Genomic DNA, 15,956 nt, shown 5'->3' with positions numbered 1-15,956 from the left:
TAAAAGGGGGCACGAAAAGGGACAGTTTAATCATTCACTCCCACAATGAGAAACCCACTGATAATGAAATAAATCAACACTGTGGTTTTAACAGACAATTACAAGGTAAATAACATAAGGCATTTAAAGGGTTGAAAGTATTTATCCCTGGAGAATAGGAATTGAGATAGGCAAGGGCAGAGCAAATGAGTGGCTTTTGTTCATATAGAACACAAACTTCACTGACTTTTAAAACTATATATGTTGATCAATGAAAAGCTGTTGGCATAAAATGATACTCAAAATTTAAGATAAAGCCAGTTTGAAAAACTCATTTGTCATCATTTGAAGCGGTTATTGAACTAATCCTTTATTTTTCAAATTGATAATTAAAAAAACCAAGCATTTATCCTCTCTCTCTAACACAAATTGTAACTCAAGAGTAATCAAATAATACTGGTTAGTGAGGAAAAGCTCTACTTTATAGAATACCAGGTAGTAAACATGGATGAAATGATTGAAAACAAAACTTCTTGGGCTTAATAAGTATTGATTCAGACAAAAATTATCAATTTGGTACTAAAACCAACAGGTGATTATATGATGGGGAAATGAACAATCGTAGAGTCTAAAGGCCACATCTGCCCTGCCCTTGCCTATCTCAATTCCTATTTTCCAGGAATAAATACTTTCAACCTTTTAAGTGCCTTATGATATTTATCTATGTTTCCAGGTGCATGTAGAAAATACAGTGTTGATTTTATTTCATTACCAGTTGACTTCTTATTGTGGAAGTGAAAGATTAAACTGTCCTTTGTACACTAGTTTTCAGTAACCGAGGTAAAAGGTAAGTGCACAAATGTAAGGATCAAACTGCTATCACCCCAATCCAGATAGCAACTTTAGTATTAGTGAAGGATCATTAACAGGTCAATCAGGATTTACATGTCTTCTAATATCATCCAACATTAAGTACACAACACAACATCACCTATGAAATGCTTGACTCCATTAGATATGAATTTCAATTTATAGGATATACAAACTAAGTGATACCTCAAGTAAATCTGACAAATCTAAAAGGCAGGATATTTTGGAAAACAATTAGCCCAGTTCACTCAACAAGTCAGTGACATAAAAAGGGGACTGTTGAATTAAACACACACATACAAATTAATGGGCATAACAAAAAGATGCAATATGTGGTGCTGTACTGAATACTAGTTTGGTTCTGGATTAAAAACAGCTGCAGAGGACATTTTTTTGATCAATTAGAAATTTCTGAAATTAAAAGGTGGAATTCATTTGCTGAAGAGGATGAATTGTACATAATTCTTACTTTGAGAACAGTATACATAAAATCATTTTACTTTGGTTACTAAATACAAGGTATGTATACACCCACACCTACATGTAGAAAAACCTAGAAGGATCTGCACTAAAGTGTTAGTGAGGTTATCTCTGTTGGTGTAAATGTGGAGATTTTAGTTATTTTTAGCTTGTATGCATACAATTTACATAATACTATTTGCATAACTAGAAAATGATAATTAAAATAAGTAATAGGAATGTATTATTTTGTTTAAAAAATAGCAAGTAAGCACTGAAACACTGGAACACTCAGTTTGGTGAGTCAGTCTTGGAAATCTCAGATCAGAGCTCAGAAAGAGAAGTTTTAAGTGTCATGAATATTCTGGCTTGGAATCACACTTTTCCTCTTGAAATCTTTAATAATTGTTAGCAGAAACTCTGGACCCTGAATTATGGTAAGTCCTGCTACATTGCTTCCCCAGCTTTCACCCTTTCTTTCTAGTCCCAATTTTTTCTAATCCTAAAGCTTGAATTTTAAACATCACTATAAACATTTAAAACACAGTCCTGAAAGTATTCTTAATTCTTGTAAAATAAATATAAATCCACTAAATAACTTTACCTGGGGCCATAACTCTGCCCAGCATGCTGTCCTTGTCTATGTAGTGCTGAGGAACAGTGGTACAATGACAAGTTGAGTATCTGAGTATTAAAGATTAGCAGTGACATTTCACTTGTTTCTCTCCAAATTCTAGCTCATATACGAAGCAATATGTTATAGTTTGGATCTAGAATGTCCTACTGAGGTAAAAGGTAAGTGCACATTTGTAAGGATCAAACTGCACAAATGTAAGGATCAAAATGTAAGGACCAAGGTTCATGTGTTGAAAGCTTGGTCCCCAGTGTAGTAATTAATGTTTAGTGATGGGGCTTTTGGGAAGTGATTGGATCATGAGGATCTGATTTCATCAATGGGTTAATCTACTGATGTTTTCTCTCATCTAAAAATTTTGGATGAGTTATATTCTATAATCATTTATTTATTAATAAAAATGTAAAAAGGGAACAGAATTAAGTATTCAACCCTTCAGTGCATTACTGATACCTCTTCTCAGGTTTGCACTGATTTATTAAACAAGTCAATTGAGACCTAACAGCCAACAGGAACAATGATACTTTTTGAACATTTAGGATGTACACGCCTAGCTTTTAACATCCATTATTTCATTTAGTCTTCGTGATGTTAATTTTTACACTCCCAAATATTAATTAAGCTCTTGCTGTATGAGGCAGAAATACTATTATTATCCCTATTTTAGACATGAGAAAATTCAGACTTAGCAGTGAAGTAATTGGTCTTAAGTCATGCAATAAAGGGCAGAGTTATCATATGAATGCCAGCTTAAAGACTCCCAAACGCACTCAATTAAATATTGAGGCTTTATTTGTATACCTGAACAATAAATTAAATATTGTAACTATATTAACTTTTCTCATTTTCTTTATTATCTGTAAGTCTAGTTCTAAGTGTATGTGTACACACACATGCACACACATATTGCTAGGAATTATTCCAGATCAGCTTCTGTTACTTTTAGCAAAGAACATATTATTATTATCTTTAATATCCTTTCTAATTTCTACATGTTCTTTATGACATTGTGTTTCATCATTTAATTAAGATTTTTTTTTCATCTTCTGCTTTCACAGTTAAGATTCACTTTCTTGATCAGATAATACAATTATTTTTTTTTAAATTACTTTTTTCATGGAACCAACATTATAAGAAATCCTGTTCAAATTCTAATATTGTTACTGTATCAAAAAACAGTTGTCACTGTTAAAGGATAGACATCAAGGAAAGCAAGATTTTATATAGGTAGGATTTGCTGTTTACATTTTAATAATTATTGCTGTATTTCAAAAACACTTTTTATAAAATGGGTAGACAGAATTTCATTCAAGTTGGACTCAAGTAATATTTTTTAAAGAAGGGCTTTTAGGGTGGCAATTAAAAAAATTAATGCAGTTCAGGTGTGGTGGAGCATGCCTATAATCCCAGCTGCTCAGGAAGCTGAGGCAGGAGGATTGTGAGTTCAAAGGCAATTTCAGCAATAGCGAGGCACTAAGCAACTCAGTGAGACCCTGTCTCTAAATAAAATACAAAATAGGGCTGAGGATGTGGTCTAGTGGTTGAGTGTTCCTGAGTTCAATCCCTGATACTCCCTTGCCCGCCCCAAAAAGAAATTAATGCAAACAAGGTCAAATGAGTTTCTGAAAAAATACAGCTACTCCTATTCCTATTTCCAAAGAAATATTTACAGAAGCATGTTCTAGTAAAAACAAAAGCATCAAATACAAATTAAGTGAGAATATATGTGCTCTTGCCATAGACTTTGATTTTATCACTAAGTAAATTTTCATTTTGGAAATGTAATGCTCTATGCTCTGTATCTAAAATGTATGTAAGAAATTTTCAGCTGGGCATTGTGGCATACATCTGTAATCCCAGTGACTCAGGAGACTGAAGCAGGAGGATGGTAAGTTCAAAGCTAGCTTCAGCAACTTAGCGAGGCCCTAAGAAACTTAGTGAGACTGTCTCACAATAAAATATAACAAAGAGCTGGGATGTGACTCAGTGGTTAAGTACCCCTGGTTTCAATCCCCAGTATAAAAGAAAAAAAATTTCTTTATTGATATCAAATAATGATAAAAAAAATTTTCAGTTCAGGATAGTTGTTTTATAAGAACCATCAATGCAAGAAAATATATAACCAGGAAACTGCTACCAAAGATCTAATTAGCTATAGTGATTATCATTTAAAAATTCACTGACAAGACAGAGAAATTTGGTAGTAAAATCTCTAGGTCCTGCTTAATATATTTTGAGACTTTCAAAAGCTTTTTATTTAGTTCTATGAAATTTTCTCATTTAAACACTAAACACGCTTCAAGATACAAGGAAATAAAAATAAATGTTTCCTTATTAGCAATTTTATGTCTTAGACAATTCACTCACCACTCACCTTTAAGTTTCTGTAGGTCCTCTTTCAAATCAGGCCCTGCAAGCATGAAGATACTTTCTGACACAGGATTCTTATCTGTGAGACTTTCATTGCTGGTATTCACAATGGCTGTACAGTTCAGTAATGCTACATCTCCTTTCCTGAGGAAATAAAAAAGCAAAAGGGGGAAGAAGAGAGAGCTTAAGAGATCTAGTTTCTTATTATCTTGAAACATTCTATCTTTGCTCACTTTTCAAAAATGTTTTTGCTAGCCCACAAACTGAACAGTATTAAAAAGGAAATGGATGGCTCAAAAAATTAACTGGAATTTAACCAAAATTAATCAAAAAATGTATAGCCATACAATATTATTCAGCCACAAATAAGAAATGAGGTACTAATTTGTACTACATTGAAAACAGTATGCTAAGTCACAAAAAAGCCCACATATTATTATATTGATTCCACCTTTATCAAATGTCCAAAATAAGTAGAGAGTAAATCAGTGGTTGCTTAAAATTGAGATATTGAGAGAGCGCTTTGGGCTAATAAAAAACTATCTAGATGAAGGTGGTACATCTCCACAAATATACTAAAAATCACTAGATTATGTAATTTAAATTGGTGAATTATATGGCATTGAACTGTGTTTCAATAAAGGTTTTTTAAAGCAATTAACTAATACTAATATATGTGCCGACCTACCTAAACTTAAAAATAATTATGCTGAATGAAAGAAGTCAGTTCAAAAAAACACATGGTTACATTTATACAAAACTCTATAACATTCAAACTAAAATATGATAGGAAGATCACTAACTATGCAAGGGTGTACAGACAGGGATGGGCATGATTACAAAGGAACAAAAAAACAACTTTTTAAGTTGATGGGTATATCTGCTATCTTAATTGTGGTGATATTTTCACAGATGCACATGTCAAAACTTATTAAACTGTAAACTTTATTTATGTGTTTATTTATCTTTGGGTACTAGGGATTGAACTGAGGGGGCACCTAACCACTGAGCCACATCCCCAGCTCTGTTCTGTATTTTATTTAGAGATAGGATCTCAATGAATTGCTTAGTGCTTCATATTACTGAGGCTGGCTTTGAACTCATGATCCTCCTGCCTCAGCCTCCCAAGCCACTGGGATTATAGATGTGTACCACCATGCCTGACTGTAAACTTTAAATATGTGCAGTTTATTATACATCAATTTTATCAATAAAGCTGTATATGTATATGTAAGGCAATACTTTAATGCTAGAGCTTACTTAAAAGGAGTTTAGAAGAAATTATGAGAAAGTATTAATCACAGTATAATATGATATAATCAAAGAATTACCAAAGAACCACTTTTCCATTGATATTCTTATTATAAAGAAAAGGTGACCTAATACTATCTTCCTGAAATGTTTCAGCTGTAATATCAGAAGAATTTAATTCATCTTCATATGAGTCGCCCCAACTTAGTAGTGTATCCACATCCACAAACTGGGAAGGTGCTCCCAAAGGATCCATGGAATGGGAACTTCGGCTTGTCTTTTCCCAAATTCCTCAGCGATTCAATATTCCCTGGAGACTTCAGCTTAAGAGAAAAGAAAGAATCATTTTAATAGAAGATATTACTTTAATTCTACTAAGTCAGAACACAAAACTCTACTATGAACTGCTGTAATAATACATGATGTAATTATAGTCACTTAATGGTCAACAAAGAATTGCTACCGCTTTTCTAAAAACAGGAATGAAAGAATTATAGCCATTAAAATAATTATATGGCCTACAAGTTCTACTTTCCAGAAACAGAACTATTGATTCTACATTCACTGAGTGCTTACTATTTTTAAAAAAGTGCTAGATGCTACAAGAAATACCAAGATAAATAATATGTATAGTTTTAAAGAGTTCGTCTTGATAATAATGTGGAAGACATATTTAAAATGACATGCTGGGAGGTTTCTATAATGAAGTAGTAAGATAACAAAGGTTTCAACTAGGCAGCAAAGAAGATAGAGGAGGCATGGATTTAAAAGGCAACATGCAAAGGAAGAATGAGCAGTATTTGACAATTTATAGGATATGCTGTATAACACAGTGACATGGCAGAGGGTTGGCTGTATAGACATACAGTATTAAAGGTGGGGGTTACAAAAGTATCAAGTACTGGAGAGAGGTCATGGGAGATTCTGCCAGAGAAAGATATTTAACTTGTTATTAAGTCTGACAGCTGTTTCAGTAAAATGGTTGATTGATTCATGCAATAATCTTTGTATACATCTGTTATGTGTTAGGTACTATTTCAGACACTGGGGATACACTGGTGAATAAGAGAAAAGTCCCTGCCCTTAGGGAGCTTGTTTCAGTGGAAAAGAGATGAGAGATGATAAAGAAACAAGTAGGTCTATTGTACCTTATAGTCTATTTGTATTTCATTAAATATTTATTAAAAGAAAAAAAAGAAACAGGTATCTAACAGAATGACTGGATGTAATAAGCTTTGTGAAAGAAAAGATGATATCTGAACAGAGAATTAATGTGAGAGAATAAGCCATATGAAGCTCTGCAGAGTGTCTCAGGTAGAGAAAATAGCAAGTGCAAAAGCTGACAGGGCAGGTTGGAGTGCGCTGTATTCCAGGAAGAGCCAGGAGGTCAGTCTGGCTAGTGTAGAAAAGTGAGGTAATGATAGGTAAGTGAAGAGGTTGGTAGGAGAGGAAAAGATCAGATGATAGTCTGTAAATTGTGGTAAGAAGTTTAAGACTTATTCTAAATATGAGGGGAAGCCTTTGGTGGATAATCAAGATAATTACTAAGAATAAATAATATTTGAAAAGATTACTCTAGTTACAATGAAATAAGAGGGGGAAAGTAGAAAGTAGAAGTAGAGGCCAAGTAGAAAACAACTGCAGTAATCTAGGTGAAGTGGCAGAGATGAATAATGCTAGACTTGGAATGTCATTTGAAGGTAGAGCCAACAAGACTTGCTAAATGAAGGTAGAAGTGAGGGGGTGGAGAGCAGAATCAAAGATAACTCCTAGATTATCTCTTGCATCTACTGTGTGGATGATAATACTATTTTCAGAGAAGACAAGAGAAAGTTGCCCAGTAGAGTGCTAATCAAGTGACTCCTCGCTAACCCCCACCTTTTTTCTTTTCCCCTTTTTGATGATACTGGGGATTGAATCTGAAGAGTTCTACCACTAAGCCACATCCCTAGCCTTTTTTGTTTTTTTTCTATAATATATATAGAAAAAATATTTTTTTCTATAATATATATATATTAAAGAGAGAGAAAGAGAAGAGAGAGAGAGAGAATTTTAATATTTATTTTTTAGTTATTGGCGGACACAACATCGTTGTTTGTATGTGGTGCTGAGGATCGAACCCGGGCCGCACGCATGCCAGGCGAGTGCGCTACTGCTTGAGCCACATCCCCAGCCCACCTTTTTTGTTTTTAAGATGGGGTTTTGCTAACATGCCAAGGTTTGTCTCAAAATTGGGATACTCCTGCCTCAGCCTCTGGAGTTGTTGGGATTACATACATTCACTGCTGTGCCTGGCACTTTAAGTTTTTTTTGGACTTGTTAAGTTTGAGATTCTCATTATGTGGTCAAGTGTTTATGTCAAACATCTAATTAACTGTATAAGGCTAGAGCTCAGAGAAGAGGTTGAGCTAAAGGTATAAATCTGGAAGCGTAAGCATATGCAATGGTATATAAAGCTGAAGGAACTAAATGAGATTGTCTACAGAGTAAATTCAAATAGGGAAAAAGAGCTCTTAAGACTAATTCCATTCAATTACACCATAGATTATGCTATGGTAAATTTGAGACTATTTTTGTTTGATACTAAAGACATATTTGAAATTATTTTGATATAAAGAAACTTATTTTATCTAGCAAAAATTAGAAATTAAAAGGAAAACAAGTCAGAAACTGAGACAGAGGAAAAAAAAAAGAGTTAGAAAGAAAGGAAAACCAGAAAAAGTTTGGTAGCCCAAGGCTAAGTGAAGCAAGCATTCCAAGGAGTAGTACTGGAGGAAGATCAGCTAGAGTTAAATACTACTAAAAGGTTGAGCAATAGGACCAAGAACTGATTAGTGGGTCTAGAAAGTTGGAGGTTGCTGGTAACTTGAACATACACTAGAGCACACAGATACTGAGGGGGAGAAAAGTGTATGTGTCTGTGATCCTACAGGGACACTCCCTGTAACCCTTCAAAGTAAAGACTTTTTATAAGGCACAACATTTTTAAAGTTTTTCATTATGATCCCAATGTTTGTTGTCTGAATCTGGGAAAACAAATGTGCCCTTTCACAGTTAATTTGGTGGTGTTTGTTGCTGAGACATGGGATACAAACTGGAAAGTTAGTGCAATATGCTAATTCCATATCAACATTATGGTATAGGAAGTGTGATCATTTATGTAGTTGCAATTTTTTGTAGATTATACTATGGTAAATTTGAGACTATTTTTTGTTTGATACTAAATACATCTTTCAAATTACTTTGATATAAAGAAACTTATTTTATCCAGAAGTTGGTGTTCAGTCCATCTACTCAGCCTTTAAAACCAGAGGCAACCAAATTTTGCTGATCTAGCTACAAGTATTCAAACTTTATATGCACAAACTGAACTGAACTAAAACTGGACAAAAGGAGACTACACTCACTTATCATAGTTGAACTGCTCCAATCTCAAGGGAATGAGTCCTTGCTGAAATTCAAAATTTCAAAAAATATGCAAACTTTTGATGACCAGGACATGTGCTGAAAGTTTGTAACCATAATATTAAAAAATCCCATTAAATACAGTTTTCAGTTTACAAACTTGAATATCAACCTTCAGGATGGAATTGCTTCTTTAAAATAACCTTTCTTTCTAAGTAGAACCTGTTTGTAGAATATCTGAAAAGTACTAAAATATTAGAGATGGAAGAAATCTCTCAAATTTTGATGTAGTTTCTGTTTCTGTGATAGGTAAAATAACATTGTATGCACAATCTAAATCCAGCTTCTGTAGTATTTTAAGTTGAGTATCTCCACATTCAATTACATAGTGAAGCAGAGGTAGGAAAATATAACTTAAAAGCTCAGGTTCTGATATCAGATGGCCTGAGTTTGCATCCAGGACTTTAATATTTGTGTTATTTCTTGATTGTACCCAGAATTTATTCTTAAAATAAGGTTAATTAACTTCTTGGGTTGTGATGATTAAATAAGATAATCTGTGTCAAAATCATATAGCAGAGCAACAGGCACAAAGCAAAGCACACCAAAAGTTACTGGTTATAACTTTCTCAGAGCCAATGTAAGTTTCCTGCACCAGAGTTAAGATGAAGTTACATCTCTAAAAGCACATGCTTTTGACAAAGACTCTACCAGGCACCAAACAAAACAAACACAAATTGCTGAATTTAGACATATTTTTCCATATTTCAAGGTCATGACTTTCCATTGTAATGACTTGTTAATTCCTAGATAAATCCAACATCTGTTTTCTCTGATTCTGTTCCTGTGCCACGAAGGGGGAAAAAAATCATGTAATCAGCAGTACTGACTGCTGCCAAAGCAAATGAATGTTTTCCTACATAAGCCAGATCATCCATCAACACTATTCAGCAATTGTCTTAATCATTCCTGGTCTACTCCCTGTAATTCCACACAGCATCAGTGGTAGACAGTCTCTAGGATGTCCTTCAATGAACCTGGCTCCTGGTATTCATGCCCCTGTGCTACTGCCTTCCACAACAGGGCTAGTCTACGTAAACACAAGGACACTGCAGAAACAACAGTGTGTAACTTCCAAGTATGAGTTACAGAAGATTTTGCAGCTTCTACCTTGTTCTCTTAAACTGTTAGCTCTGAAAAAGCTAGGCCCCATGACATCAGGACATCAATGCAGCACATGGGAGTGTCAACCTGGGAAGAAATTGAGAGTTCCTGCCAATAACCAGCATCAACTGAGAGACATATAAATGAACCATGGTGGAAGTAGATCCTTCAGATTCAGCTGGACTTAAAATGACTTCAGCTCCTGCTGTCATTTTCACTATGACCTTAAGGAAAACACTGAATCAAAACCATGCAACTATGCATTTCTGAATTCCTGACATAGAGTTACACAGTGAAGCAGAGGATAATAAATGCTTATTTACTTACTATGTCCCATACTATGTCCCAGCATTCACTATTCAGGCACTGTTAGGTGCTGGCTTTTTGTCAGTAGAAGAGACAGAGGTACAAAAAAAGAAAAAAAAAAAAATATAATCACAGAAATAAATACACAATTAAAGTAGGTGAAAATGTGCTATAGTAAGAACAATTACACATTCTGTCTTTTCTTCTCCTATTTATTCAAGCTATTGCAGTTTTGCTTCTGCTCCCCCCCAAATGATAAATTGCTCTTTCAACAATAACTTCCCAGAAGTCAGCTAATTTAGATTGGAGAAGCAGAGAATGTGTATTCCTGAAAGTGACAATATCAAAAATAGAAGGGTTTTACACACAGATGTCAAAGTAAACCTAGGAGCCTTAAGGTGGAAAATAGACACTAAAGAAGCACAGAAACACCACTGTGACAGGTACAGTAAGTCATAGAGTATTAGACATGTTACAAATATGTTCTTTAATCCTTGCAGAAAATCCATGAAGTACTTTTATTTCACAGTGAGGACAGTAAGACCCAGAGGTTCAAGAAACATAAACAGAAAACATAACTAGTAAACATAAACATGTTATTCTCAATGCTCTTTGTTTTTTCTGATGTTCATAGTTCAAGTTACTTGTAAACTCTATTTTCATTCACTTTTTCCAAGTAATTTTAGTGTATATTCTGCATGTTTAAGCCAGTCCGATGGCCTTAATTTAAGCATTTACTCCATTAACTTGATTAGTTCTTCTTTAAAAGAATGTAATAACATCAATTCTCCCTTCATAACATCTCTTTTTATTGTTGTTGTTATTGGTGGTGGTGGTGGTACTGGGGATTGAACCCAGGAACATTCAACCATTGAGCCACATCTCTAGACCTTTTCATATTTTATTTAGAGACAAAGTCTCCCTAAATTGCTGAAGCTGGCTTTGAATTTGCAATCCTCCTGCCTTAGCCTCCGGAGCCACTGGGATTACAGGCATGCACCATCACACCTGGCTTCCCTTCATAACATCTCTCCTTCCTCTCATCCTCTTATTCTCAAAAATATTCCATTTCTTTTTCAGAGCAAAGTGCTATTTTTCACCACTTTAAAAAATATATGTATGTATAACTTTTTCCTTCCTTCCTCCCTCTCCCTCTCCCTCTCTCTCTCTCTCTCTCTCTCTCTCTCTCTCTCTCTCTCTCTCTCTCTCTTCCTGGTGTGTGTATGGTTCTGAGAAAGAAACCAAAGGGTGCTCTACCACTGAGCTACTTCCTCAGCCCTTTTTATTTTTTAAGACAAGGTCTCACAAAGTTGATGAAACTGGCTTTGAACTTACTATCCTCCTGTCTCAGCCTCCCCAGTCACTGGTATCACAGATGTGCGCCACCACCTAGGCTACCCATTAACTTCTTAAGAGTAATTTTTACTACTGGGCTCTTTTCTCCTATTTATTCAACGTATTGTAGTTTTGTTTCCACTCTCCAGAAATGCTAAAATTTCTCTTTCAAGGTCAACAATAACTTCACAAAAGTCAAAGCCAAGAGTTAATCAAATTTTAGTCACATTTACAATTGATCACTTCCCTTCTTGAAATTCTATTATCTTCTTTGATATACACTAATAGTTCTCTTATATCTCCAATCATAGTTTGTTAGTACAACTTGTTGGATTTTCCTCTCAGTTCTTAAAAGTCCTTGTGACCCACAAGACAATGAGTCTTAAATGAGTAATATAATGCTCATAGTTCTCACTATAGGGCAAAATTTAACGGAATTTATGGAAAGGCCATTACATTTATGTCATAGTATTTAACAAAGTTTAAATTCTTTTTTATGGGTATTGATTTTTTTAATTTGTTTTAATTAGTTACACATGACAGTACAATGATCTTGACCTATCATACATTTGAATCAGATGGGATATAATTTCTCATTTTTCTGAGTGTACAGGTTGCAGAATTACATTGGTCATGCAGTCACGTATATACCCACAGCAATAACAAAGTTTGAATTCTTTTGAAGCACCATCTCCTAGCAGAAATTGATCTTTCTCATTAAAAAAAAAAAAAAAGATTTAAACTTCCCGTTCCCCTACACACACACACACACACACACAGTAGCAATGAAGCAAAAAGAGTAGCAAACCCAAAGTAGGCAGCAAAATCTGACTTAGGAACAGTAGTTCTTAACATTCTCAAGGCCATAGACCTTGAACCACATGAAACATGAAGACCCTTTTACCCCCAAAATATGTTTTCGAGCACTCATACAATCACAGATCCGCAAATAAATTTGAGAGAGTTCTCAGATTAAAAATTCCAGTGATCAAAAAGAATGCAAACAGTGCTCAGGTGAGGGAGGGAGCAGGGAAAGACCACAATAATCTCCAGCTACAGCCAGAATTTTGGATAACATTAATGGGGAACAAGATTTTCTGGTGAAAATCAAATGATCAATTCTGTTGTTTGAACAAGTTCATAAGCAAACACTAAGTGTTAATAGAACAGGTTTCTGAAGCATATTAATGTCCTCAGATCAAAAAGTCTACATAAGACAAAAATCAGAAGATTCCAGAATGGATCAGATCTATTTCCCTAGCCATACTTTCTTTGTATCTTAGTGGAACTTTCTTTGTATCTTAGTGGAACAGAAAGAACTTAAATATAAAGAGCATTATGTATACTACCTGTTCTTTATATTTAAAACGATCTAGTGTAAACAGTTCTCATTACACTGCAGCTCTTTCTCCCCTGCCCAAATCCTGTCATCTTTTAGTTTAAGAAGTTCTCTAATTATTGTCTTATATGAATAACTGAGTTGGCTAGAGAAATTAAGAGTTTACAGTTAAAGAATGAGCAGGAAAAAAAAAAGATGGGACAGAATCACGCAGAATATCCTGATCACTGTCTCAAAAACCTGATATTTTTCTAGACAAAAAGAAAATGGCATTGAAGAGAAAATGAGAACTTCTATTTATTTGTCGTTCAAAATACTTACATTGATTAGACAAGTGTGGATAAAAGAACAAAGAGAGTTGGTCCATACACCTGACCTTCAATAATTACCACACTTATTTCACTGGTTTTGCATAAATTACAAGATTACCATGTCTTTGTATTTCAATATTTACAAATTCAGGGCATATTAGGATATTTGTACAGACCACCTCTATCCCAACACTAAATCTATTGTACTTGAGAATCATTTTATGCAAATAGAAGGAACATTTTTAAGTTGCTCATATAAAAACTAACTAGTCAAATGTATCAACAACAAATACAATAAAACATTTCTAAGTCCCATCAATGGGCCCATTTCAAAACACCATCATTAAAAAAAAATGCAAAAAGCACATGTCCTAATAGTGAATTAGCAGCACCACTTTCATATCAAACAAATCATGCCATGTTTCAATTGTAAGTATTAATACATTGAGCAATTCAAAATTTGAATATGAAAGTAGGGTTATAACCTGGATATAGTGTAAAGGAATTTTATAAGATCTGTTATCTTAGCACTCACAGTTGTTCTGATATCATTCTTACTAAAACTCTTTCTTCTGTAGTTACCCCTTCCCTTAATTTTTAATGGTAAGAGAACTTTTTTCTTTTTTTTTCTTTCTTTCTTTTTGTTTTTGGTACCAGGGACTGAACTCAGTGGCACTTGACCACCTAGCCACACCCCCAGCCCTATTTTGTATTTTATTTAGAGACAGGGTCTTGGTGAGTTGCTTAGCATCTTGCTCTTTGTTGAGGCTGGCTTTTAACTTGAGATCTTCCTGTCTCAGCCTCCAGAGCTGTTGGGATTATAGGCATGAACCATTGTGCCCAGCATGAGCACTTTTTTTTTTTCTAAAGTAAAATTATGACTCTTATTTTTTTTTTTTTTTTGAGAGAGAGAGAGAGAGAAAGAGGGAATTTTTAATATTTATTTTTCAGTTTTCGGTGGACACAACATCTTTATTTTATTTTTATGTGGTGCTGAGGATCGAACCCAGTGCCCTGTGCATGCCAGGCGAGCGTGCTATGGCTTGAGCCACATCCCCAGCCCAAATCATGACTCTTTAAAATATCAAAATGGACACATATTCAAGATTTTATTTCCTTCAAAAGGAGCTAGACTGATGGCAGATAAAGTGAATATCAGAATTAGATCCATTAACAAATTAGTAATACCGAAATGAATATGCAAAAGGAGGCAAAATTTCCAATGAACCTCTAAGAGACAGGAGAGAACTTGCATGTCTACAGACAAATAAATTATTTATCATTAATATTATCTGCAGTTTACACAGTTGTAAAATAGCTTCCTCAGAGTCAGATAATCCAAGGGGTATCTTTAGGTAGAATTTAAACTATGTAGTTTGTTACTGAAGCACATACTTTGCCTCTATAAGAATGTGTAGCATCTATAGGAGATATTAACAATATACATCCATCTGAACTCTCCTTACAGACTTCTTGAAATAAGTCTAATGCCACCATTTCCTGCCTTCTCATTCATATAATTCACATAAATCTTGTTTCAAAACACCCATTTCTATGGCGATCCAGTATCCAATGTCATCTCGTGTATTCTTACTGCTTTAATTTTCTTAAAAACACGAAGACAATCATATAAAAGTTCAATTTCCAGGTTGATTATAGATGTCTTCTTGTTCAATAAGCGATGGCAGGGGCTTACTTTAGTATATTATATGTTGGGTTTCATCTTGCACAGCTATAGATGTCAGAGTTAATTTCTAAAACTTCTATGCAGCACAAGAATAAAAATGGGCAGAACTGACAAAGAGAAAAACTAATTTTCACCTGGCAACAGAGCACCAAAGCCTCAGTCAGCAAACAAGGAGGAGCCAGCCCTGGTCACTTCCCTCGCAAATGGCCAGAGAGCGGAAACACAAAGCCAGACCAATGTCACTTAGGGATTGCGTGGACCTAGACAACTCAACATCCTGGGCTCAGCGTCTATCCACTCTTAACCTGAGCAGCTCTCACGTGGTGGAACGCCCAGCACACAGGGACGACGAGACTGAGGAGACCTTGGACCTACAACCCGCAGAGCTCCCGGACGCCCAATTCTGTCTGCATCCCAGGACGCACACCTCCTTGGCTACCACAGCACGGTCCGGGTCTGTGTACCCTCTTCTAATCACCACACCGACCCTGACAGCGCCTCGGCTGAGAACCTAACCAATAGTCGGGAAAGAAGTAGTACCACGCTCATTCTTGTCAAAGCCGGAGGAGGTAACCCCTCCGCACTGCACTCGCCTCAGGGGCCCGGTCCCGTGAGCCGCCGGCCGCACCCCCGCCCTCCCCACCCCGCCTTCACTCCCGGCCTCCGTCCCGCCTCTCACAGAACTCCGGCGGTCCCATCCGGGCGGCGGCGGGACGGGTTAAACTCCTCGTAGAAGGCTGCCAAGCGACATCTCCTGACAACCCTCGGCAGGAACGCGGTGGTTAACACCAAAGTCTCCCGAAGCTGGAATGACCAGCTGCAAATGCTCTGGGCTGCGAAACACCG

At 35.6% G+C, this 15,956-nt stretch overlaps 1 protein-coding gene across 3 annotated transcripts in view; it reads right to left on the bottom strand.

The window, feature by feature from the left end:
• The window catches only part of Gdap2 (ganglioside induced differentiation associated protein 2), a 54,087-nt gene extending 38,140 nt beyond the window's left edge, over nt 1-15,947 (bottom strand). Inside the window, exons 1-4 of one of the 3 annotated variants that reach the window (XM_058583590.1) lie at nt 15,790-15,947; nt 10,460-10,512; nt 5,644-5,886; nt 4,317-4,456 (exon numbers count right to left, since the gene is read on the bottom strand). In XM_058583590.1, the coding sequence (XP_058439573.1) occupies nt 4,317-4,456; nt 5,644-5,819 (316 nt within the window). In that variant the 5' untranslated portion in view covers nt 5,820-5,886; nt 10,460-10,512; nt 15,790-15,947. Of the gene's footprint in view, nt 1-4,316; nt 4,457-5,643; nt 5,887-10,459; nt 10,513-15,650; nt 15,707-15,789 lie in introns of those variants that run through there. The other 2 variants (XM_046458181.2, XM_046458182.2) reach the window with 2 other exon arrangements.
• Nucleotides 15,948-15,956: the final 9 nt, after the last annotated feature.

The sequence above is a fragment of the Marmota monax genome, unplaced genomic scaffold (genome assembly GCF_021218885.2).
Source record: "Marmota monax isolate L192 unplaced genomic scaffold, Marmota_monax_Labrador192_F-V1.1 WCK01_AAM20220418_F8-fsc00087, whole genome shotgun sequence".
NCBI lineage: Eukaryota > Metazoa > Chordata > Mammalia > Rodentia > Sciuridae > Marmota > Marmota monax.
Note: the sequence above shows the minus strand (reverse complement) of the source record. Positions and strands in the feature narration are given on the sequence as shown.